This window comes from Cydia amplana, chromosome 1 (genome assembly GCF_948474715.1).
Source record: "Cydia amplana chromosome 1, ilCydAmpl1.1, whole genome shotgun sequence".
In the NCBI taxonomy this organism is placed as follows: domain Eukaryota; kingdom Metazoa; phylum Arthropoda; class Insecta; order Lepidoptera; family Tortricidae; genus Cydia; species Cydia amplana.
The window spans coordinates 25,963,042-25,990,543 of NC_086069.1; the positions used below are offsets into that span (position 1 = coordinate 25,963,042).

Here is a 27,502-nt window from a genome sequence, read left to right on the forward strand (position 1 = left end):
TTGTAAAACATCACTGTTGCTGACGTCACAGGCATCCATGGGCTACGGTTACCGCTTACCATCGGGCGGGCCGTATTCCTGTTTGCCACCATCAGTGTATTATTAAAAAAAAAATTATATCGGAAAAAAACAGATATTTCTCTTACCAAGTTTCTGACAATTGTCACAAGAAACACGACAATTGTCACATAATTCCGACACAGAACTCATTTCCTCTCAAGAATTGCCGACAATTCTTTTAAATCTTGTGACAATTGTCAGAAACTTGGTAAGTAAGAGAAATGTCTGTTTTTTCCCATATAATAAAGTTTTTTTTAAATAATACACTGATGGTGGCAAACAGGAATACGGCCCGCCCGATGGTAAGCGGTAACCGTAGCCCATGGATGCCTGTGACGTCAGCAACATTGATGTTTTACAATTGTCGCACCTGTCACCGTGGTGAAATTGGGGCCGGAGGCCTGGCCAAATAGAAAACGCCAATCATAACATAAATAATGTATGGAAATAGTCACGTGACTTTTCGTAATACATATTTTCTTTTCGTTTAGTGTTTGTCGATGTACGATCTGATTTCACTGCTCCTGATTGCATATTCTTCTTTATAAACCAATTGGATATTTGAGTTGGTTAGCTTTCTAACATATTTTAACTAGGAAACATAACCTTTCCTTTCTTTAACTTTACAAAAGAAAGTCCCCGCCGCGTTTGTCTGTGTATGTGTATGTATGTTCGCGATAACCTCGAAAACCACTGAACGAATTTTAATGCAGTTTTCACCAATCAATAGAGTGATTTGAGGACGGTTTAGGTATATAATTTGTTAAGGTTTTGTGTAACCCGTGCGAAGTCAGGGGGGTCGCTAGTTATAGATAAATAGATAAAACCGGAGGTTTGTAACAGTATGGAAACGAGGCTTTAACTGCGATGAGTTCCAACAATGTATGCACCGTTTATATTAACCCTTCGTATGTATTAGCACTGATCAGTGCGAACGAATTTAAACCTTTTGTATTAAACAATTGACTTAAATTTGTGCGCACTGATCAGTGCTTAGACATACGAAGGGTTATGCTGGGATAGCTTGGGAAGTATTGTTTTGCAGTATTTTTGATAAGTCGATACTCATCATAGGTTACGAGTACAGTGTATTGATTTTCATTCACTGAAGAGAAATAATATGTAGTCTATAAAGCTTATAATAGGTAATAGTGCTGACAATAGTGTTTCCTACATTAAATTAAATTTTACATACATTTCTGCAATTGTAAAACTAAATTAAGAACGATAGAAACAGAAATGTTATAAGTAATCTTATATATTTAAACCAGCAATTTTTCGGGGATCTCGGAAACGGCTTCAACGATTTCGATGAAATTTTCTAGGATTTCCCGGGGCGAAAAATCGATCTAGGTCTTATCTCTAGGAAAACGCGAATTTTTGAGCAAATATTAAACTATTAATATAAGCTACTGCAACTAGATATGCAACGCAAACTCCCACACGAATAAGATTACGAGTTGGCAACCCACCAACCGGGTGAAGCAAAACGTTTTCCAAGTGCCCTTACTTATCTAAGTCTTTCTAAACTCTGTGAAATGAAATATAAATATAAATATTTTTTATTAAACTAGGGCAACCGCCTGACCTGCCAGATGAGCTAACATTATAAAGGATTTTTGTAAGACATTGTTGTATGATGGAAACTAGGGCCCAATTTGACTCGAGAAAATATAAGGCAATGCTTCCACTTGATTGTAATATTTCAAACTGTCAAATATAAACTCGCAACCCATTTACGCTCCGGCAGGGGTTCAATTTTAAAATGAACATTTCTTTGTTCAGCTCGAAAACATTATTAAAGATTAATATGATTTAAATTCCAAGATCCGACTTACAACGGTAGATTTTGCCTTATCAAGATTTCTGATTGAAGAAATGTCACGGTTGAAAGCTGACAGATCATATCTAGAACCGTTTCATGACAAGATTATAAAGTATGGTGGAAAGATTTGCTGGCTATGGATGAGGTCTTGGTGGCTCAGATGGCAGAGCGCTGGAATATCGATCCAGAGGCCGTGAGTTCAAGTCTCACCTAAGACAGTAATTTTTCCACTTTTAAATTTATTCTAAGCTTAAGATTATAAAGTTCTGAATTGTTATGTACATATACATTACTTAAGAGTCCCTATCGTTAAATATCGCTATTTATAATACATATGTCGTTGACGTTAAACGTCGCTATTTATAATATTATGATATCTATTGTCACTTTATTGTGTTTCCATTGTTTTTAAAGTGTAGGCGAATATTTATATGTATTTAACCGAAGAGCGCCTTAAAGTGTTTCTACATGGTTTCTATCGAGCAATTTATTGTTTGTATGTCTTTATGCTTGCGATAAACTGAACAACTACTACTGAACGGGTTTCCCTGCGGTTTTCACCTACCAATAGAGTGATTCTTGAGGAAGGTTTAGGTGTATGCCGTTTTGTGTAACCCGTGCGCAGCCGTATTCATGTAAAGTTTAATTAGCGAATCTAGGAATATTAAAGCCAACAAGCCTACATCCATATTATATAGCCGATATGTGAAAAATTGAAGCCAAATTACGAACACCTCAATCTCATGTTAGAATGATATAAATAGTAGTAGAACATTGGTAACTAAATATACCTAATTACTTATTGAACTTGTGGGTCAAGTTGTAGTATTTACTGGTATATATGTTGATGGTTTTACGGTACTCTTGTTTCAAAACAGCCAAGCCAGTGAAAATCAAGCGCTATAAAATGCTTCGCCAATGAACTGTATAACGTTGGTTTCTGAATGTGGCTCAAGGAGTCGTGTTCTGAATAGCCTAGGTGGGCACGCAGGGAAATTACTTGTGAGGGGGACGTGGAGGGGTGTTCTATATTTAGAACAAGCTGGCAATTGCCGGCATCTGCTTCGTTATAGGACTTAGCATTAATGAGTGGAAACGGAATTAAATGGGGTATTATATATACATGTGATTTGGGCACGTTTTTTACAATGTGGAAAATATCGATGGGTACTGGATAGAGGTGGCTGAAGATTTATCTAACATGTTGAAAGCACCATCTAGAACACGTGGATACTCAATTGCTTACTAGGTCGATAGATTAAATAGGTAGCTAGGTAAGTGGTAGTTAGTGGACCGAGCTAGAAGAAAAATACTTAGGTAGATTTGTTAGCTGGACGTCCAATACGCAGTTCGTCCAAATCGCATTTCGTCCATTCGTCTACTACGCAGTTTTTCCATAAGTGATGCGTCCATTTCGTGATTCGTCAATACGCAGTTCGTCCATTTCGCGATTTGTCACACTGCATTTCGTCCATTTCGCGATTCATCATTACGGAGTTCGTCCATTTCGTGATTCGTCTATTAAGAGGATATGGGAAATGAGAAAATGTCAATAATATCAGCTACACCGATGATATGGTGCTACTGGGACCCGCGATCGGAGCCGTTAACGGGTTGTTACTGTTGTTAGGGCCCGGCCACATGTCCACGGTGCGGCGCCGGCCACCGTGTAACGGCACGGCGTCGTGCCGCGTCACGGTGCCGTGTACGGTGCCGCGCCCGGTGCGACGGCACGGTGCCGCTACACCGGCGGACGGCGCACCGCTCGGTAGTTATTGTTTTGCTGTTGCATAGTTCTCACGTGCTAATTAATGCACAAAAATGGCTGACAATTTAGATATAGACTTTTTAATTTCATTAGTGGAAGCTCGTCCCGTTCTCTGGGACAAGACTAAGGAAGACTAGGATAAGAATAAATACCTACACAACACACATTGAGCATGTGAAATTCCTCATTGACGTTCGTTACGTAATGTTGATTAACAAATATGCGACAGTTCCATCCTGAGGGTCTACCGCAAACACCGAAATTCGCAAATTGTGGGCATTTTTCTCTGTCACTTTAATTACGTCCAATTGGAGTTAAACAGAAAAATGCCCGCAATTTGCGGACTTCAGTGTTCGCGGTAGACCCTTTGATTTGCGAGCGAGCCGACAACTTTGCGCAGGGAATGCTTGGAAATGTCGCGTTCGTGTAAAGTTGTGTGAACGCGGCATATATCTGTGACAGTGACAGGGAAAAGGTACCATTTAAGTAAAATTACCGTTTACCTAATTTCATTTGAAATAGAACAAATATACTATATTTAGTTATAGCGTAACAAACTATCCTCGGATAGTTCAGTCAAGAAATATCGAAATGCCGGGACGTGCCTCTCTCTAGCCAGCCGTGTGTTCCAAGTTGATTGGTAGAACTTCGCTTCGCTCGCTCGGATCGTTCGCCAATCAATGAATCTTTGTTTCCATTCCATTAACCCCTTGACCGCCAAATACGTCAACTGACGCGTGCGGCTACAGCCCAAAGCCCAATGTCCACCTTCGTGTCTTCCTACAAGGTTCACGAAAACGCGCCGCTCACGCACAGGTGTGTCGTACAAAGGTGTACGTAACTCAGACAAACGGTTCGAATTTTCATAAATGACCAGTGGCTGCAGTAATGAGAGACGCATAATTATATTTTTCTTGACAAGACTTCTACATATACGAGTTGGACGGAATGCCTACTGGACAAAATGTGTGTTGGACTAAATCCATGTTGGACGGCATGCGGTTGGACGAAATACGTGTTGACGTAATACGCGTTGGACGAAACACTGTTGGACGAAATGCATGTTGGACCAAATACGTGTTGGACGAAATGCGAATTGAAATATCATTTGGACGAACTGCGTATTGGACGTACAGCTAACAAATCCTTAGGTATTCGGCAATAAAACTTTCATACCTACCTTTGTTCGTAAAACAGAGCACGAAGAAGACTCCTGCCACTCGGACCGAATTTATAAAAAGCGGCAACCTTCATGTTCGTGACATTGCAGATAAACTGCAAAAATTTATAAAAGGGGAAAACCCTGACAGTTATTTCACCAACTTGACAATTGACAGTATCGACACCTGAGACTGTAAATTTTCCGGACATTTCTAGTTGGGCTAAAACTAATTAATCGTCACTTTTCGTCAATCGTTGCTCGCGATTAAGTCAGTTAATTTTAATCGTTAATCGTTAGTCGATTAAATATTACCTATCCCTGGTTATGAGATCTACTTACTCCAGCTAATATAATCTCACAGTAACTGGTAAATGCAATTCCACCCACATTTCGTCGCCAATACTCAGAGAGTTTACTTACCAAAGAAAAATAAAATTTGCTATGTATTATTTGTTAAAAGAAATTACATGATTTCATTTTTAGTAATTAAATATTAAAAACTCGTTAGAAACTTTTCAGTATTTATTGACTTGGCCCGAATCAAATTCTACGCAGTAGGATGGAAAATAAATATTTAGTTTAATTTCAACAGTTTCTTACTAAGTTCGGCTTGTTTTTAGGTTTTCGCGATTGTTTCTCAATTGAAAGAAAACTCCAGCAATTCTCTTTGTCACCTCGTCACGTTCTCTCCGGAGCACGTGACATTGTACTTCAGCACGTGACTTGAGAATTCACTTAAAAATGGGTCACGCCGTAAACGCAGGCAGGTACCGTTAAACAACCCAAATACAACTAGGTATATGTAAATTTAATTTTTAACTAGCAGAAACGTCTGCGACCGATGCGAATCTTATAATAAATTTATAAATGGAAAAATTACTGTCTTGGGTGAGACTTGAACTCACTGCCTCTGGATCGATACTCCAGCGCTGTCGCTAGGGTCCCCTAGACCCTGGTGGAAAGATTTTGGTGGCTCAGATGGCAGGGTGCTGGAGTATCGATCAAGAGGCCGTGAGTTCAAGTCTCACTCAAGACAGTAATTTTTCCACTTTTAAATTTATTCTAAGCTTAAGTATATGTAGTTCTACCACAACTATGGTCCACGAGCTCAATACGTACCTATTACATAAGTGTAAATAACATAGCTGGACAGAAGTCCGAAGTTAATCCGTTAATCGTTAATTAACGAAGTTAAGTTTTCGAGTAACGGATTAACTTTTAAGTTAACTTTAAAAACCTGTAACGGACTTATTAACTTCCGTTAACTTTCCTTAAGTCCGTTAATCGTTAATACCTAAGTACCTACTCACACCAAGGCCGCGCGCTGCCGCGCCGCGCCGATCACGTTCCGACTACTTTGCGTTAGGTTTGTATGCAGTGCAACTTTACATAGCGCGAATCGTACTACTGACTAAGAGTCTGATATTGCTTACCCCGTGCGCCGTATTAATTTTGTTATTACGAGAGTATGACAGAGTCGATCGCGGCAACCTGAGCAGTTGCCATATAAGATACACGGGTGCGAGCGAGACAAATATAACAACTTACTTACTATTCGAGACCGAGCGGTCACACGACACGACGATATGATTATTTCTACTAGTTTTATTTCCTATTGCGTATATTTACGATTTCGAGTTAACGATTAACGATTAACTTTAACTTCCGTTAAAACTTTTGAAAAGTAACGTTTTAACGTTTAACGAAGTTAACTTTTTATTTAACGGATTAACGATTAACGAAGTTAACTTTTTGATTAATGGTGCCCAGCTCTGGTAAATAGTAGTGTACCTATTTCTTGAATTTGTCTGAGTTTTTTCTTCTATTTTCCATTACACCCGGGAAAACATACAAACTATAAAGCGGTTGTAGCACGGTCGCATTTTTATCGCCTGTCGCCATACCTGTTACGTTCTAACAAACAAGTAGGTATGTAATTGCGAAAGTGACAGACATATTAAGTGACAGGTGATAAAAATCCTATACCATGCTACCGCCGCTGGAGTGTTTTAATAACTGAAACATATCGACGGCAATGCTTAAACTTTGTTTGAGTAAAATTTACCCAATATCAATTCTTTAAACTGTTACCTGTTCTGGCGGTTTTCCAATATGGGTGATAAACATTTTAGTTAAAATCTATTTGTTTGTCAGTTCCCTTCGTGTAGTTATCCTTTATTAAAAAACTTAAGTAAAAATTTTTATGTTATATATTTATAATATAAAAAATGTAGAGACCCTAAGGCCTAAACGGTAACATTGACGCGAATACATTTGATTTGACTTCAATTCTAATAACAGTCGAGTGGACGTTTTATTTGAAAATTGCAAGTAAACACATCAAATAGAGCTTACATATGTGTGTCGATAAATCAGTGTAGGAAAGTAACTAAAGTGACTGGATATAATTAGAAATTAAAACACTCGTGTGATTGTGATGTTATGATGAAACTCGCTATCGCTTGTTTCATTAACCCACTTGTAACAGTATCAGTATACTTATAGCAGTCACTTAAACTACTATTAAACACTCCATTTGTTTATACCACCCCAAAACAAACATATTAAGGCTCATTTGGTGGTTAAGCTCTGGTTTCCTAGGATAGCGGTGCCGTCATATCCTCCTAAGGCCCAACGAAAAATTGAGTATGTAGTCAGTACGGCCCGTAGTCCTACCAGTAGTACTATTGTTTTATACTCATTCAGACCCAAGTACTTAAAAGACTTTTTTTAATGTTGAAATGAATGAAATGAAATGAAATGAAAATGCTTTATTGCCACAAAAAAGTACAAAATATAAACTAACTAACTTAAACTATTCTAATAATATTAAATATAAGTTATAATTATTTATAAATGATGTGGCAAACGGTTTTGGCGTCAGCATGATGCTGCATGATATTATTGTACTTATACAGCAATTTGTACAGCATTTTCATTTTTTTTTACGAACTTGTTAAAGGGCTCACAGATAAAATAAAACAGTCCTTTAGAAGTTCGTACACGCCAATTTCGATAAGCGCAAAATTTGAAATGGGTTTTCTATTAAGTCCTACTGGTAGGACCGTGGTACGCTATGACTACACAATTGTTGTAGGAGCTGGGTCTGAATAAGAAAGTTAATAAGTACTATGGGTAGGACCTTGGGCCTTAGGAGGATATAGCGGCCGTCTCCATACAAAATACTAATATTATCCATATTTAGCCGCATTATTTTGTATGGAGACGGCCGCTATATGACGGCTCCGCTATCCCAGGAAAACAGAGCTTAAGCGCTTATTGTATGTACTCGTATACCTCGCATCCTTTAGAAACAATATAAACTAATTGTCAACCCACCTGCCCCAATAAATCAGCAATATTCACCTACTAGACACATCACATAGCTTCTATCCGACAAAGAGCAACCGGCCGCCCGTATTTCTAGCGAGGACCGATTGACTCACACAATTGATACAAAAACCGGCCAAGTGCGAATTTGACTCACGCACAGAGGGTTCCGCAACATCAACAAAAAATAGAGCAAAAGAATCGTGTTTGTTGTATGGGAGCCCCCCTTAAATATTTATTTTATTTTATTTTTAGTATTTGTAGAGATACATCATTTGTGAAAATTACAACTGTCTAGCTATCGCGGTTCATGAGATACAGCCTGGTGACAGACGGACGGACGGACGGACGTACGGACGGACGGACACGGACAGACAGCGAAGTCTTAGTAATAGGGTCCCGTTTTTTACCCTTTGGGTACGGAACTCTAAAAACACCTGGTTCAGGGCTTTTACACGTTTCGCGTTACGCGTTTTCTACATTCTACACCACTCAAAAACCACTCTAGCCCAGTGGCCGTTGGTATTACTACTACAAATTAAGTAAAATAGAAGGTGCCATAATTCTGTGAAATGCCTTCTGATCCTTGTTCCGGGCCATAATGTAAAGCCTGTCTGTCATCATAATTTAACGGTTAAACAAGACAAAGAGCGTGATTGGTACTCTGTCACCCGTAAAGATGCGGGCTTCTTTTTTATGTCAGTTAATTTTTGGAAACTTAGCACTTTAGTTTATTTAGAAATGTAACATTTAAGTAAAAAGAATACGGTAAAAACGTATTTTATCGGTTAATATACATTTAGGGTGCATTAACATCCAGACAAGACGGTGTCACCTCGAAAGTCATAGTATCTGAAGCATTCAATGTTGTAGAGGTATAAAAATAACTCTGTATACCAAGCCCACTGTCCCGAAGCCCGCCGAGCTAATGGAAAATTACGAAGAAAATCCCCGAAAACACTCCAAAGAAATCAACGCATAGATAATAAACTGTAAAAAACCAGACGTCAAGGATAATATGGTGTCTACGCTAGAGCCTTTACGTTACAGGGCTATAACCGCGAAAATTGAAGTTCGCAAATTGCGGGCATATATTTTTCTCTGTCACTCTAATAACGCCTTCATTGGAGTAAAAGAGAAAGATCCCCGCAATTTGCGATTTTCGGTTTTCGCGGTAGCCCCTCTGAAATGAGATCATGATGGTTTTCGGATTTTCATTCATGAATGTAAGCCTTTACGTCAGTCGACCCACTCGCGGAGGCGCGGTGCCCCTCCCGCCTCACCCCGCACCTCGCCTCGCGCTGGGGAGGCACTGACGTCAATCGTGCGCAACAAGTGTTCAGATATCGCCTGAATACAGGCTATTTTTAACCTGGTAGCTGCATTATGGGTTGTTACTGAAGACTAAATCTGGAAAGGTTATATCGATGAATGATAATATCGATAGGCGTGGGAAGAGTAACAGTTGACCGCCTTCTTATGGCAACTGGGTTCAACACGTAGGTACCTATTTTTATTAAAACACGTCTGTATTTAGACCACTGAACAAAAAAGGTACCCTGTAGTTCAGCATTTAAATTTGGTATTTAGGGCGGTGGTTTGAGGTTTCAACTTTGACGTCTAATTTGAAAGTTTTAGCTTTATTTTGGTACGTCATTTATTTAACTAATAAAATGGTTTCATATAATTATCGTCAATTTGTGTTGTGTTATCAATATGTGCAACTACTATTTACACTTAATTAGGTACCTACGTATTGAACTCATGGACCATAGTTGTGGTACTGGACTAACCTTGTTGGGTTACTAAATATATAAGCATTACACGATTGAGCATCATTACCTACTTATCTAATTCCTATTTCTTAGTTAGTGCCTGTTAAATTTAAATACTTATACCTAGTCAACATAAAGCACATTTTGCAACAAGAGGGGGGGGGGGGAGGAGTGAAATATTGGAAACAATGATTGACTGACGTCAGAAATGACCTGCGGCCTGATTCGAACTTTAAGATATGTGTTAACATTTATTTGCATTCGACATGGATCGGATATGTCAGTGTCAAAAGTGACGTTTCTACAAACAAAAACGTCGCCTTTGACACTGACATATCCGATCCATATCGTATCTTTTACAAATTTTTGACGTACCTAATTATCTTAAAGTTCGAATTATGCCGCTAGGTTCGGTCGGTAACTATGCCGCTCAGTAATACCATCCGTCTATATGTCGGCGGCCGATCGTAAGATCAGGCAGATCGTAATGTTCCTGTTGAATGTTTTGACGATAGTGACATTAAACCAATATATAGGTAGGATAGGTTCATTAGGTTGCTTTAGATGCCCGAAGGGCAAACTGCCCAGAAATAGGAGCCCCGTAGCGGGGCTCCGTCGACTCAGGGAACGGGTCAAAGATTTCACGTTTCACGATATGCCTAGGAATTTCACGATATGTCTGATCTTATGATCGGCCGCCGACATACATATATACTGACTACTCTAATAATCAATGACAGATAATACCTATGCCGTGGCAGGAACATTCCTAGAAACAATTTCATTTCGCCCCCGCGATATGTTATCACTCTTTTCAATTACAATTTGTCACTATGACGCATTTGGAAGGCTATTAAATAAACGATTATATTATTAAATACAGAATTTTAGATTATAACCTTTAATTCTGCTTAAGAGTAAAAGGCTTAACCGACATTCGCTCAGTCGACATCAAAGATATGTATATAATTGTAAACTTTATTCCTTTGTGATAAGGTGAATAGCGTATACATATTTTTGTTGCATTATCTTCATTGCTAACCTTAGCTGTTTTATCTGAATATCTGAAGTGACTGAACATTCATTACGCATGCGTGACCTGCGTATTGGCTAGACGAGAGGCGAGGTGAAATATACGTGGGACGTACATTTTTGTACATTTTTTATACCACCATGGTGGTACATTGGCGTAGGGCTATTCGGTCCTACCATTGGTAGGTATCATGTTTCATTTATACAACCCCACGATTTTTGACCACCACACATATGAAAGATTATAACCATAGCTATAACCGCGAAAATCGAAGTTCGCAAGTTGCGGGCAATTTTCTGTTTCACGCTAATTACGCCTTCATTGGAGTAAAAGAGAAAGATCCCCGCAATTTGCGAATTTCGGTTTTCGCGGTAGCCCCTCAGGTACGTACTCGAAGTGCACAAGGAAACTAATGAACCTTAAAATACCTAAGGTACAGTCACCACACAGGATTGTTACGCCATTTAAGGCCCTAGCTAAATTGCTTGTTCCATATTTACGCTATGGAGTGTCTAATTTAGCTAGAACCATATTATATTATATATATTAGTTATGTTCAAAATTAACCCGTTTTCAAAGTTACCGCGACACCTTAACCACCTATAATAAGAATTTGGTTAATTACCTTATGAAGTTATGACTCAATTTGAGTGGAAATAGAGATTAGTGGGGTTTTGTTTACTTTTAGGCGTTGGCGGGGTTTGATAAATCCTTTATAAATTACCTTTTATGAAGTAAGTTAAGATTCCAACTTAAAAATACATAATCATTTATTTACAAACAAGATATATATACAGTGGTATTACTAAAAGAAATTAAAAACTAGCTTAAATCTAAAATAGGTCCTTGAGGCATTGTACCAAGGATGCTGGCGACATTTCCTCGCTGTATCGCAATGCTGATACGTTGTGCGAGGTAGCCGCCAGATGTTCGTTTCCAACTTTAAATTTTAAATCTTTTAGGTTCATGTTTCAATAGCTCCACGTGGCTTGTAATTATACCTTTCGGGTCGAATGATGGTACAATTTCAAAAATGTGATGATGCAGTTTTTGCGTGATGACGCATGACGCAGTTTTTATTAAAATGACAGTTGGACTTTACATTTTTTTTACTATTATATCATCTTTACAAATTACCACGATGGATTGCCAAATGTTGACTAAAGAATGGTTAAACGTGTTTCAAGACTAAGTACAATACAATACAATACAAATCCTCTTTATTGCACAACCTCAGAATAAATGTATGTTATTTAGCATTAGCTGCACACTTCCACGTTTGTCTGCTATACATTTTTAGTTAGAAACAAAAAATACTCTCGAGACTACTTCGCCATTTTGAAGTTCAACCGGAAATGCTGAAATTACATCGTGGGTGTAATTTCATAACATTCAAAACGGTAAGCATCACAGTTTGGCATTTATGTAATTTCTTTAAGCCTACCCACGTGTATCAACCAAAGTAATCAAGTTATGACTGTAGGCATAATGTAGGTAATATTAAGGTAAATTTTTTTTTAATTATAAATGGGCTTACTCATGGCCATAGACTAGGAATCCTCTAGACTGAGTTTAAAGCAATTATTTCATGAAACCGATGCTGCCAAAAATACAGGGGTGCGGGGGGACGAGGTGAGCGAATCCCGTGCCGTGATTGGTCCGTTCAAAAATCACAATCACGGCACGGGATTGACTCGAAGATGGAGTAAAACTACCGTATAAGTGGCAGAAGGGGGAGCGTTACTATGCTCAGTCTAGAGGATGTCTTGTCTGTGCTCATGGCCACAGACTAGCCGAGACGAAGACGTGGCCTACGATGCAGCGAGCCTGCCCTGAAGGTGCTTGTTCACCCTTTATTTGAAGGTTGCCGGGTTATATGTGCTCGGAAATATAGACGCCGGCAAGGAATTCCATTCCTTGGCAGTGCGCATAAGAAAAGAGGAAGCAAAGCGCTTCGTGCGAATTGGTGGAATATCTACCAAGTAACGATGGAAACCGGCCGTGCGTCTAAAAGTCCGATGGTAGAATGGGGACGGTGGAATAAGCTCGTGTAGCTCTTGAGCACACAGCACACTCCCCAATGCAATGTGGCTAATTCTTACTATAGTGTTTTTCTCGAACAACGAACAAAATTGATAATTTCATGGACAAAGCAGCGATTGCTTTTAGTTTCAGCCATCAAAAGCAGATGTTTTTTTTCCTTCGATTGAAAATCATAGAAATATACGCTCGTGGACGGAATACGAGTAGGCCTTATGACGGAATTAGCCACATTGACCTTAGGTATATTTCATACTGTGTTAAGCCGGAAATTTAATCAGGCGTCACCCCTATGTGATTCTTTAACTAAGTGACAATTCAATCCCATTTCTCGTTCAGTTGCATAGAATAATGATTAAGACTATAACTATTGTTATGTTCATCTCGAAACTTTTAATCATCAAAGGATTGAATGTGGTATACCATCAACCGGGATAAGAAGGGATGGCTGAGGTGAATAAGGTGAGTAAATAAATATCTAAAAAACAAACAAAATCGACTATTATTTTCAATGGCATGATACAATTTGTGTGGGTATTTTAAAAGAAATTGTCAGGTAAATCACATCTTAATATGAATAGTGTTTACAATAAAATTAACTGATTTATTATTCTATGTAATTTTTAAAATGGTTTGAATAACTCAAGTCAATATTAAATTTATATACTTAGTTGCAAAAAAAAAGAAATAGGTTTGCAAATTTGACTAAAAAGCTAACGCTCTTAATTAATAATATTGTCTTTAAGGAGGAGTCACGTATCGATATCGACAGCACGTGAGTCGATATTAATTAATCACTAGGTCCCACTGCTAAATTTTTACCCTAAAAAAACCGGGCTACACTTTAAACTTTTCACCCGCTCTTACCCTACCATGTAGCGACATCTATTATTTTCTTGATTAGTGATATTCCTAGTGTTCCTGTTGTGTGTTGTGTTTGACTTCAGCTCCACTTGAACTACCAGCACCATCTCGTGGCGCTTAGTCGCAGCGGCGCGCCGGCACAACATAGCTTTTAGGAGCTTTTGTAGAGAAGCGAAGCTTTGGAGGTGAACTCAGTTCTTCTTATTACCGTTAGGTGGCTAAATTTGGCGATTATGGCGATACGCTGTGCTGTGTATACTAGTCTAGCGTCCCACGGTGCACGGTCCTAATCTAATACTATACTTAGTTCGTGCATTCCTATTTGCATTATTTGACACATTATGACTGACGTTTATAGATATGTAACTAACCCAAATCGATTGTCACAGCAAGCGATTACGATTGGATGGCACCTAGACTGAGGTATCAATTGTAACGTTTAATGAATTTTTATTTGAGATTGAAATAAAACTAGAATTTTATGGTTAATAAATAATAATAAGAAAATATAATAAATGTAATAATGGTTTGTTGCGACCTAAAATGAAAAATTTATATCGATACTTAGACGACTACCGATTCATAACGGTGGTGTCCGGCCAACCCTAAATTAAAAAAAAAACAACGGACTGCACTCAGGGAGTGCCGGCAGAAGTGAAAACTCAATCACTATAATATTGCAAAATGTCTGCAGCACTATTTATAATTGAGGTTAACGCCATCTAGGTTATTTCGTCGCATTACTTGAAACCCCTAAGCACATCACTGTTAGTACTCGAGTTATATTAATACCAGTTAGAGGGAAACTCACTAGATGGCATTTAAATAAATAAAGAAAAACTCAATGACATTGAAGTAACAGTTTTCGATCAGGTCACGTGTCCGTCTTACGTCTTACGGTCACGTGACACCTGTTACGAGTTGAACATTTTTTCCCATCACAAAAAGTGCACAGCGCCGCTAAAGAAGTTTTCACTTCAAAAAAAAGACGAAGAACGTAAACGTTCGCAGTGCAATTGTCTTCCTTTGTGATTTCGATGTGCAAGACATTTTACGTTGTATTGCTGTTGTGAGTGACATGTGCCAAATAATGCAAATACAAATTACTTACAGAGTTGCTTTTGTTTTGTTTCGTTCGATTTTTAAACGAAATAAATTCAAATCTATTTTCTAATACAAAAATGAATAACATGTAGTATTTTTTTAGGTTGATTAGTTATTATTATTATTAAGTATATTATTTAAAAATTATCTTGTGGTTTTAAGAAAAAATATAATCCCATCAAAAACATTACCTACCAAGTAGCCAAGTCATTATACGTATTACAAATTAAAGATATCTTATTGATACGGTTTTTACACCCCCTGGCACTGATTAAAATAACCGACTTGGTTTCACATTACATCTCAAAACTTTTTTGTAGTAAAAGCGTTGCGAGACTTGCACCTTTTTACATGTAATGTTTTTGATGGGATCTCATCTCTTTTTGTAGGCAGTCCTTCTTTTCAGGTACTCATACCCATACTATGTATACTATCATAACTAAACATATCTTCATTCATACTCACATCGTACATCGTAGTGTACCTTTACTTTACCTACTATTTGTAGGAACTGCAACAGTAACTTTGTAATATCATATATTTATATGGGATTACAAACTTACTTATGCAGTTCTTGGATCTTTAAAACGTGACTGATATTGCAATATTTTTAGGTTCACCCTTTATGTGGCCATTAAACCCTAACTCTGTACCAAATTTCAGCTCTCTGAGTTTATGGGAAGTACTAATTCTATTCTGATGATCATGAGTGAATGAATGAGTGTCATAAATGCGAAACTTTGCTTTCGCTTAACTTCGGAACTAAATGACCTACAGACTTGAAATTTTGGATTTTAAGTATGTGATTATAGCTTACTGGATGACGAAAATTTCTGCGTTCTGGTCTTATCCAGAGGTTCTCAAATAGGGGCCTGAAAATGCGGCGAAATGGTTCCAGTAAAGGATGGTACGGCAGTGTTTGCTTCGCGCTCGACTTGGCAGATATGTAAAGTCGGACCAAGAAAAGTCTGCAGCGGATTTGATAGCCCACACAGGGCAAGTGTTATTTTAAACGTCAAACTTCTATGAAATTATGACGTATAAATAACACTTGCACTGCGGGGGCTATCAAATCCGCTGCAGACTTTTCTTGGTCCGACTCTATACATTTCGCTAAAATAAAATATTTTTGGGCGTTTTCTAAAATAGATATTGAAGACCCGTTTCTGCCAGATCCTGGTGTTTTTGGGTTCTTTCAACTCAGAATCACTAGCATATTCAATCCTGGTGATAAAAAAAAATGTCCCAAAATATTGTATGAAAATTGTACATTCCACTACGTCACGTTACATACAAGTGAACATTTTTCTCATACTAAAAACGTGACGTAATGGAATGAACATTTTGGGACATCTTTTTTTAATGGTAGGATGGAGAGTGCTGTCGATTCTGAGTAGAATGAGCCCAAGAATGTCCAGATTTGAAAGAATCGGGTTTTCGATATTTATTTTAAAAAAGGCCTTTTACGTCATTTTACTTCACTAGTAAATGTTAGTACGAGCACAAGAATGACAAGAATCGCCTGACTGTAAGCAATTACCGTCGGCTATGGACATCTGCAACACCAGAGGGGTTGTAAGTGCTTTACCGGCCCTTAAGATGGGATTGGAGTGGTATACATAGATGGGATGGGTGATAGGATATACTTTAAGCTACTGAATTAAGATATTCTATGGTTGGGTGAGGTTTATTTTACCATTTGGGCTGGAAAATCATATTGCAGTCGCTTTCGTAGAAACTTATATCCGTGTCTGGGATTAAGTTGCCGAGCGGAGCCTAGGTCAACTATATGAGGAGTGGCAAAATACAGGGGCAATGGCTTTGGTTTTCATTCGGGGATACGTTACACTTATTGACAAAATCCTTTTGTTGATTAAATAATAAATGAAGAATCTTCAACCATCTGGTGGCCTAGCCAAGGTGACAATCACTATCGCTTCGCCATCGAATCGCTTTGTGTCTCTTTATCACTCTTCCATATTAGTGCGACACTGACGTTGCGTTTCGATCGCTACGGAGCGATTGGCACTTTGGCTACGCGGCCTATACCTGCCCCAAGGAAGGCCCATCGTCATATGCCTAGAGTCGGACCAAGAAAAGTCTGCAGCGGATTTGATAGCCCCCGCAGTGCAAGTGTTATTTATACCTCATAATTTCATAGAAGTTTGACGTTTAAAATAACACTTGCCCTGTGTGGGCTATCAAATCCGCTGCAGACTTTTCTTGGTCCGACTTTATTATGAACAAACTTACAGTTTTGTCTATGGTAGGTAGGTAGTGTACAGGTGTCCAGTGGCAAATTTCCGATTTCAAATCCAAATAATTTTCGCACGCGTAAGCTTCAAATTAAACCCGCATTTACCTTCTTTTTAAAAGTAAATAGTTTTAGTTTATATATTGTACTTTTTTTCAATCAAATTTAGAAATCGGAAATCTGCCACCGATCATCCTGTACTAGCGAATATGGACTCAAAATTTTAACCTGTTTACACATAGAAAATAATCAAATTAAGTTTCGAAAGTGGCCAAGCGTAAGAAACGGGCCTTCTTTGGCGCAGTTACCTTTGTTTTTAGGGTTCCGTAGCCAAATGGCAAAAAACGGAACCCTTATAGATTCGTCATGTCTGTCTGTCTGTCTGTCTGTCTGTCCGTCTGTCCGTCTGTCCGTCTGTCTGTCCGTCCGTATGTCACAGCCACTTTTCTCCGAAACTATAAGAACTATACTGTTGAAACTTGGTAAGTAGATGTATTCTGTGAACCGCATTAAGATTTTCACACAAAAATAGAAAAAAAACAATAAATTTTTGGGGTTCCCCATACTTTGTGACCCAAAATTTTTTTTTCATCAAACCCATACGTGTGGGGTATCTATGGATAGGTCTTCAAAAATGATATTGAGGTTTCTAATATAATTTTTTTCTAAACTGAATAGTTTGCGCGGGAGACACTTCCAAAGTGGTAAAATGTGTGTCCTCCCCCCCCCTGTAACTTCTAAAATAAGAGAATGATAAAACTAAAAAAAATATATGATGTACATTACCATGTAAACTTCCACCCAAAATTGGTTTGAACGAGATCTAGTAAGTAGTTTTTTTTATACGTCATAAATCGCCTAAATACGGAACCCTTCATGGGCGAGTCCGACTCGCACTTGGCCGCTTTTTTTTACATAATTATAATCATCATTCTCCCTCAGGGTTTACAAATATAATGCTTCCCCTATTAGGATATGATAAAATAATTACCACAAAAAATAGTATTTCAACGAAACAATTCAAGGGCTACTGTAGCGAATTTAATTATGTATTTTACTACGTAGGTAATCGATTTACCTAAATAGGTGCGCACCGGCTTGCTTTTTTTCCTAGCATACATACCATATACTCGTATACGAAAGACATCAACGCGTAAGCTTTTTGGCCTCATTGTAGGTTTCCGACCTACCTGTTTAATTTAATATACACATACAATTAAATAATACTCGTAAATATAGAGACGACACATATAAAGCTAATATATCCCTACTCTAAGAATCTTTCATTCTGTCAGCAAAGAAGGAACGTTAAGATTTTTTAAATGCAAGTCTTTAATACCTATTAATTAAAAGGCTAATTTTTTGTAAGAAGCGTTGTTAGAAGGACCAATTGCATAATACTTTAAAATCATGATTGAATCACGTTTGGACATAAAAACCCTTATGAGTCGTGCAACCCTAATGACGGCAATAACTTAATATATCTTAATTTACCTGAGCCAGAACCATGGTAAACTTTGTTTTTTTCGGCCTACCTGTGCCGTATGCGAGCTTCTCGGAATGACTGGTATCATACAATAAGCAGTAGAATCGTTCGGTGGCCGTTATCTTAGCATCATCATCACGCAGCGGAGCTTTGAAAGCTGCGGGGGAGGGGCGGCGTGAAAGCCTCCGCCCGCCAGTGCCGCGCCGACCGCGACGCGACCCGCATGCCGCGCTGCCTCGCGCCCAGCTGACACACCGACATAAACATAACTCCAAAGTTATGACAGACCGTGCTTGAATTAAAAACTCGAAGATACCTAAAGTTCAGTGAAAGATTGTTCTGTGAGTGAAGGATTGTAGTGCAGTGCGTGTCACGTGTGTTTACGAAGCGCGTAGGCGCAGGCGGGTCGCACTTTCCGTGAGATATTCGTGCGCGCAGGTCGCGGCCATGTTGCATACCTGAGGCGAGCGAGCGCGCTAGTGTGCGAACAGGACGGAGCGCTTTCGCCGATAATGTTTTTGTTGATGTCATGATGATGAGCGTTGTGGTGCTGCTGCTGGCGCTCGCGGCGCCGGCGGCGGCGGAGCAGATGCAGTCGCGGGCAGTCGACACCGGCGTCGACCTCCGCGTGCCCGAGGACCAGCCGCCCGGCACACTCGTCGGCAAGATCCCCACCAAACCCGGCTTCACGTACCGCTTCAATGAGCCCCCGAAGGAGTTCGTTCTCGACCCTGTCACCGGAGAGATCAGAACTAATGTGGTTCTTGACAGGGAGGCAGTTGATCGCTACGCCTTCGTAGTGCTGTCCAGTCAGCCGACGTACCCGATAGAGGTTAGGCTGCGAGTGACGGACGTGAATGACAACTACCCGGAGTTCCCTGAACCGAGCATAGCTGTGGCCTTCTCCGAGAGCGCCGCGGCCGGCACCAAGCTGCTGCTCGATGCGGCCACTGATAAAGATCTGGGAGAAAATGGGATCGCTAATGACTACAGGATCGTCGATGGTGACAGTGAAGGAAAGTTTCGTCTCAATGTTACTGTCAATCCCAGTGGACAAACGTCCTACCTACATCTGGAAACCACCGGCCGACTCGATAGGGAAACAAACGATTTCTATATCTTGAACATATCGGCACGCGACGGCGGTAGTCCGCCTAAATACGGGTATCTACAAGTGAACGTAACGATATTAGACGTTAACGACAATCCACCGATATTCGATCAAAGTGATTTTTCAGTGTCGTTAAACGAGAGCGTGCCGCTGGGAACCACTGTTCTAAAAGTGACAGCAACGGACAGTGATTTAGGTGACAACTGTAAAATAACATACGAAGTGACGGATACCGAGAAGCAGTTCGCGGTGGATCCCGAGTCCGGAGTGATAACGACTGCTAAGAAATTAAATTGCCCAAAGTATTGTAGTAATATGACGTGCAATATGACTTGTGTGCTGACAATCATTGCGCGGGACCACGGTGTACCCCGGCAGGACGCGAGAACGTATGTTACAGTCAATCTCATCGACGCAAATGATCACGACCCAGTCATTACCTTTACCTACGTACCACCCACAGCCAACTTTGCCACAGTCGATGAAAACGCTAAGAACGGCTCACTAGTCGCCGCCATTACTGTAACTGATTTAGATGCGGGATTCAATGGGATTACTAGTGTTAAAATTACTGCTGGTAACGAGCTAAACCATTTCCGGCTGGAGAATACCTCCAGTGTTTATATAGTTCATGTTAATGGTGTGCTTGACAGGGAAGAGATCAGTAAGTACAATTTAACTGTTGTTGCTACTGATAAAGGTAGTCCTCCAAGAACTGCTACCTCATTCTTAGTTATACATGTTAATGATGTTAACGACCATGAACCAGTTTTCGAGAAATCAGAATATTCTGCTATTTTAAGTGAACTTGCACCTCCTGGTACGTATATTGCTGGTATTACGGCTACAGATGAAGATACAGGGGTAAATGCAGAAATATATTACGATTTCTATGACGGAAATCAACAGCAATGGTTTTTCATAGACCATTTGACTGGATTAGTAACAACAAGATCTATTCTAGATCGAGAAATACAAGGTACTGTCGAACTTAATGTATCTGCTAGGGATGGTGGACCAAATCCTAAATGGGCATTCACAAGACTCAAAATAACTATCTTAGATGAAAATGACGAGGCGCCTTCTTTTCCGCAGACTGAAATTAATGCTACTTTACATGAAAATGTTAAGCCAATAAAAGAAATCTTAATCCTCACCGCTTCGGACTACGACCAGGGCACTAACGGCTCAGTTTCATATTACTTGCCATCAAATATTGAGAGAAAATATCCCAAAACGTTTATACTAGATCCATTAACTGGCCAACTCAGTACAATAATTGAATTAGACAGAGAAAGAATTAGTCTGTACGAAATACAAGTTCTAGCCAAAGATCAAGGATTTCCGCCTCAGTCATCTACTGCCACAGTTTATCTGAATGTCCTTGACGTAAATGATAATGATCCGGTATTCTACCCAAAAAGGTATATAGAAAGTATTAGTGAAGATGTTCCACCGGGTTCTACTATAGTACAGGTTAAGTCATTTGATTTAGATGAGGGAGATAACGCTAGAGTGACGTACAAGCTAGAAAGCGGCGGAGATGGATTCTTTGACGTAGAACCGTGGACCGGAAATGTCGTCTTACAAAAAGATTTTCACAAAGCGCCGGCTGCATCCTACACATTAAAAATATCTTGCAGAGATAAAGGAAACAGGAGAGCTTATGATGATGCTATAGTAGAAATCATCAAAATGGCACAGCGTAAAAATCTTGAGTTTGAGGAGTATAATGGATACACTTTTAAAATTGTTGAAGATGAAGGGACACAAAAATATCAAGCCGGCCGCTTTGTTGGTAAGGTCAGTGCTCGGATGTCAAGTGAAAGAATTACTTATCATATTTTGGAGGGTGACCCTAAAAATATATTTAAGATTGATGAAAGGAGTGGCATAATTACAACAGAGTCGAATATTGACCGCGAAGAGAAAATGAACTACCATCTAACAATACTTGCCAAAAGTGGTGTGGCATTTGGGTTCACTACTGTAAACATATCTGTTTTGGATATAAATGACAACTATCCTGTATTCATCGAAGATAAGGATGAAATTCATATACCTGAAAACATGGCTGTAGGCCACGAAGTTTATTTCGCTAGAGCTACGGACCGTGATTCTGGCTCAAATAGGACTGTATCTTACACATTGACTTACAACGCTGATAATAGTTTTCGTATATCAGAAACCACTGGAGTAATTTATCTTAACAAGCCTATATCGAACGAGCCTGGCAGTATTGTGCCTATTGAAGTTACAGCAACTGACAATGGAAGCCCTGCCCTTGCTACTAAGCATTCCATAGCTGCAATAATAGACGACGTAAATGATCACACTCCCGTGTTCGACCACACTTCTTATGAAACTTCGTTACTAGAATCTACTCTTGTCAACACTCGATTTTTCGCTATTTCTGCTACAGATGCTGATCTTGATGCAAGTGGCTTAGTATCGTATGAAATTGCGGAAGGAAATACTGATAACAAGTTTGGTATATTTCCTGATGGATACCTTTACGTCAAAAGTCCATTAGATCGCGAAGAACGGGACTATTACTCCTTAACAATAGTAGCTTCGGATCAGGGAAAGCCAACCAGATCGTCACAAGTACCTGTTGTTATTCACGTACTCGATGAAAATGATAACAGTCCACAGTTTACAAACACAACGTTTGTATTCAAAATTAAAGAAAATGAACCACAAGACACTTTCGTGGGTAAATTGACAGCAACTGATCGAGACATCGGACGAAACGCTGAACTGACTTTCAGCCTCTCATCGGCGCAAAATGACTTCAGAATAGATACCAGAAATGGATTTATCAAAACTATGAAATCATTTGATAGAGAAAGCTTAGTACACAATACAGGACAAAATTATATTACACTCACAGTAACTGTCACTGACAACGGAAAACAAAGATTATCTGATTCCGTTAGAGTTACAATTTACATAACAGATGTAAATGACAATTCTCCTATGTTTGTGAAAACTCCATACAAAGTGGATGTGTCTGAGGGAGCTTCTGTTGGAGCTTCAATAATGAGAGTGTACTCGACTGACGCTGACGAAGGTCTTAATGGGGATATATATTACAAGCTCGTTGGAGGAGATGATATGGGTAACTTTATGTTAGATGAAGCCACGGGTCAATTGTTGATCAAAAAGTCCCTCGATCGAGAAACAGTCGATAATTATCAGCTAACAATATTAGCACACGATTCAGGACAAACTCAACAGCTGTCCGCCACGACAACCATCTCCGTTAAAGTTCTTGATGAGAACGATAATGCTCCAGTGTTCACGCAAACCCATATGAAAGTGTCTGTGCTGGAAACAGAACCTGTCAATACAAAGATAATCCAATTTCATGCAACAGACGCGGATCTTGGTATCAATAGAGAAGTGCAATTCTCAATTACGTCAGGTAATAGAAAAGAGTCATTCTTCATCGATAATTATTCGGGTGAGCTTTTCTTACATAAACAATTGGACTATGAAGATTTGACGTCATATGTTTTGAATATTACTGCAACCGACAATGGAAACCCAAGTTTATCTTCGAGCATTTCCTTCATCGTTAACGTGATCGATGCAAATGACAATGCGCCCATATTCACCAATACAGCTATTGTGCGACAAATTAGAGAAGGGATTCCGAAGCATACCCCGATAGTTACGGTTACCGCAGAAGACCCAGATTCAGGCTTGAATGGCAAAGTTTATTATTCGATCACGCACCAAGACCCGAACGACAACAAAAGACATTTCGCTATAAATAATGTAACAGGGGTCATTCATACTTTATTGCCCATTGATAGAGAAAGTATTGACACGTTCCGCATAACTGTTGTCGCGTATGACAGAGCGGAACCTGCGTCGGCCAGGCTGTCTGCCGAGAAGCTTGTCACGGTTATAGTAGAAGACATTAATGATAACGCGCCAACCTTCGTATCAATGAATGCAGCCGTGATTAATTCCAAGAGGCTAGGAAGGAGTGCCGGTAGGGGATTATTCATCATGAACGTGATCGCACGCGATCTGGATTCGGGAACGAACGGACTGGTCACCTACAAGCTGATTCACGGTGGAAATGATTTGTTTGATTTGCATAGAAGTAATGGCGAGCTGACTCTTCGGTATCCGCCAGCAAAGCCAGAAGCGCGGTGGAACCTTGTCATCAAGGCAACGGATGAAGCGGTGCTGAGTGAACAGAAAAGTACTGAGACTTACCTGACTGTGATTATGGGTGGCAGTGAGCTGGAAGGCGTGACTTGGACGAACCCGAGATCGGTATCAGTGGCTGAGAATGAACCCGTGGGTACGGCGGTGTTAAACTTAACAAACAATTACAAATCCGGGTTGGAGTATTACATAGTGAATGTGACCGGTGATGGCCGACAAGTGGACAGACTATTTGACATAGATTCTTCTCTAGGAATCTTGTCTACCGCTGTTTCTTTAGATCGAGAAGCTGGTGTTGACAGATATGAAGTGGAAATTTGTGCCGTGTCTTCGGGATTGCCTCTGCAAACCACTACAACTAAGGTAAGGATTAATATTTATAAATTAGACATAATACTTTAAGAATTAAACTTGAAATAGGTTTTTAAAATTGATTGTACCAAGCTTATTGAATCTTTAATAACCCTTTAATAATCGCGTATTAATTAAATTTCATCTATTTAAAACATTTTGAAAGAACCATCAGGGTTCACACACAAAGCGTGGGCGCGTCGCCGTCGCAAGTTAACGCAAATAAGTTCAGTGGCAACATCCCTACGCAAATGAGGATTGTACAAACAGTACAGAACGCACTGTGTTCTGGGAACTTTACGATTGGCTCCAATAAATGTAGCCCTGACTAGCGACGCAGGAATTACCTACGCTAACCCGATCTAGCGCATTCGATTACCATTTATGACCCCACGATAAACGCACTACCTTAGCGCTCAAGTCAAATCGTTTCATACTTCATTCGATTCATTTTGATTTCTCTTTTTTTCTCTTGTTTTTGACGTTAAGGATAAACCTAATTATTTATGATAGTCTAGTTCTGCTACCCTGATTTATTTGCTATGTCTATACAATTATTGGCTTGTCATTATAAAGTATCGTCAGATGGCATTTATTGTTTCTGCTCAGTAACATGTTAATTGGACTATCGTCCAATTAAGCTTGCAATTGTCGGTCAAACAAAACATCGGAAAATAAGGGGATATTTATTTGAAACGAATGCTCGTTAGCGTCGGTCGGCCGCTGTCTAATCGCGGTTCTAAATTAGCGATAAGTCGCGCCTCGGAACGATATCTTAACATTCGTTCTGAAACCTCCGCAGATTACACGAGGAGCACGGGTTTCGTCTGTTAATCGTATCGCTTCATTATTCCACGCATTATCGTTTGCTTAAATTTCTATTTTAATGTTTCCAATTCAACATTAATTTTATAAATTATTCTGTATGATTCGAGGTTTTATTGAATATTTATAAAAGTTTAAAGTACACATTTTAACTAAATCAATTGATTGGTTTATTTAAAAGTCAAAAAAGGTGTGAAAATTTAATTTTTTAATATAAAATTTAAATATTAAAACGGATTATATCGCGTATACTGCATTTATACTACATCCTGACGTTTCGAACCCTTTACAGCGTTCGTGGTCAACGGGTAACATTTTAATATATGTAGTTCTAATTTGCTCTAATTAGTGTAACAAAAAAAATACATGCTTTAATTTCCTTACAATGTTTCTACCAAGCACTAACGAAACGTAAAACGTAAAAAGAACCTAGCGTAAGTGAACAATTTATCAGCGCCTTTTTGCTCGTCTAGAGATGCTCTAAATGTTTTATAGACCAAACACCCCCGAGCTGTAACGATCGCTTTTTTCACGCTCGTATCTCTCCGCAACTTTGTAAACCAAGTTGTTAGATACAGTTGAGAGAGTTTATGACATCTGGTGCCTGCCCTTACTTAAAGGTTTAGCCATTTCTTCATTAACTTTGCATTCTTTTGCTGCGTTCTGTAGTGAAATAGCCGTGATTCGCACAATAAACTTGAGCGGATGGATCTCAAACAAGTTTCTAGTAAGCTATTCTTTGAAGCATTCACACATTCTTTCCCTGAGTTGTTTGATATTATTTTGTACCTGACATTCCTTTACGTTAACCATTTATTTCAAAAACCTTTTGATTTCCTAAAACAACGTTTACGTTTATTTATAAAGGCGACCAAATTGTTATACTTATGCCAATTCAACGTATGACACTAAAAATTCCGAGTCCTTTTTATCGTGAAGTGATTTCCGATCCCAGCTTTAGGTGCTTAAGTCTCAAATTTTGAGACATCCTTAAAAATGTGAGTCATAAAAGATTTAAGAGTGGCTTGAAGATTTTTTCATCTCAAATTTAGATACGCGAGCGAAGTGTTTCGAAAACCGGATGACATTCAATTGTTTGAAACCGTTGACAATATGGTTGGGTTTATGCTGCACGCGTTCCGAGCGATTCTGGCTGGAAGCGATTAACCTTCGAACTGAAAGGGGCCTTTTATAGTAACCAAAGTCAGATGTGACTTTTTACTTGCCCGCAGTAAAAGAACTAAGAGTTCAAGTCGTAAAATTTCTCGTAGCATTACGAATCCGACTCTTTTGACGAAGCTATAAAATGTTAACCCACAATAATTCGAGTAAAATTATGTGTAGGTAGTGTAGATAGTGTTCATTAGAGATGCCCCGAATAGTGGTTTTGGCCGAATACCGAATATTCGGCCACTCTCTCGGCCGAATACCGAGAAGAATAATAATGAGGTGCGAACATTGTGAGTCACAAATATTATGAAAACTGTTCGCCAATAAAGCACAACGTTTGCCAAGATGTTTTTTTTGTAAAACAGAACTAATGAATGTAGTTAGAGTCAATCAAATCTAAGTACTTAATGCCTATTTTCTCTTCCTCAACCGCCACTCACTTTAGTTTTCACTTTAATTTTTATTGTAGGTATAACATTATTGTAGTTATTAAGTTTTTTTGTACATATTTAGTTAAGTTAACCACAACCTACGTATGTTGTGTTTTGTTATAATATTGGTGTGTCTTTTAATTTTTCTTTTTTATAATGTGTGCTTTTTTATAACTTTAGATAATGGCCCCGACGGAAGACCAGCGCTGACCTAGCCAGGCTAGCACCATGCTGAGTCGGGACCATTTCGTGACTTTTATGTTGTTATGTTACCTGTAGGGTTTGCAATCCGGATCCGAAATGTATGGGAATATCCGCGGATCCGGATCCAGATCCGGATAATTTCATACATTTCGGATCCGGATTGCAAACCCTAGTTACCTGTTTATATATTTTTTTGTCACGAATAAACGCTCTCTATTCTCTATTCTATTCTATTCTAAATCAGGGATAGTAAGCAAAGATAGAATAGTAGGCAACATTCGGCCGAATACCGAATATTCGGTAAAGTGGTCGAATAGGCCGAATACCGAATAGTTGCCGAATATTCGTGGCATCTCTAGACTGTTTATTATGTACTAGCATTTTTACATTCATTTGACAACGTAATAAACAATTAACTAGGTACTGGTGGTTGATGAAGATTTAAATCAGCGCATTACCTATTCCCAAAATGGGATTGCGTACTAACGGTATTTTAACCGTCCTGCAAAAAAATAAGTACTTAC

The 27,502-nt window shown here is 39.1% G+C and overlaps 1 protein-coding gene across 1 annotated transcript in view; it reads left to right on the forward strand.

Moving 5' to 3' along the window:
• The first annotated feature begins 18,661 nt into the window (after nucleotides 1-18,661).
• LOC134650887 (cadherin-related tumor suppressor) overlaps nucleotides 18,662-27,502 on the forward strand; it is a 154,794-nt gene continuing 145,953 nt past the window's right edge. Inside the window, exon 1 of the mRNA XM_063505826.1 lies at nucleotides 18,662-24,360. Within this exon, the coding sequence (XP_063361896.1) occupies nucleotides 19,231-24,360 (5,130 nt within the window). The 5' untranslated portion in view covers nucleotides 18,662-19,230. The remainder of the gene's footprint in view (nucleotides 24,361-27,502) is intronic.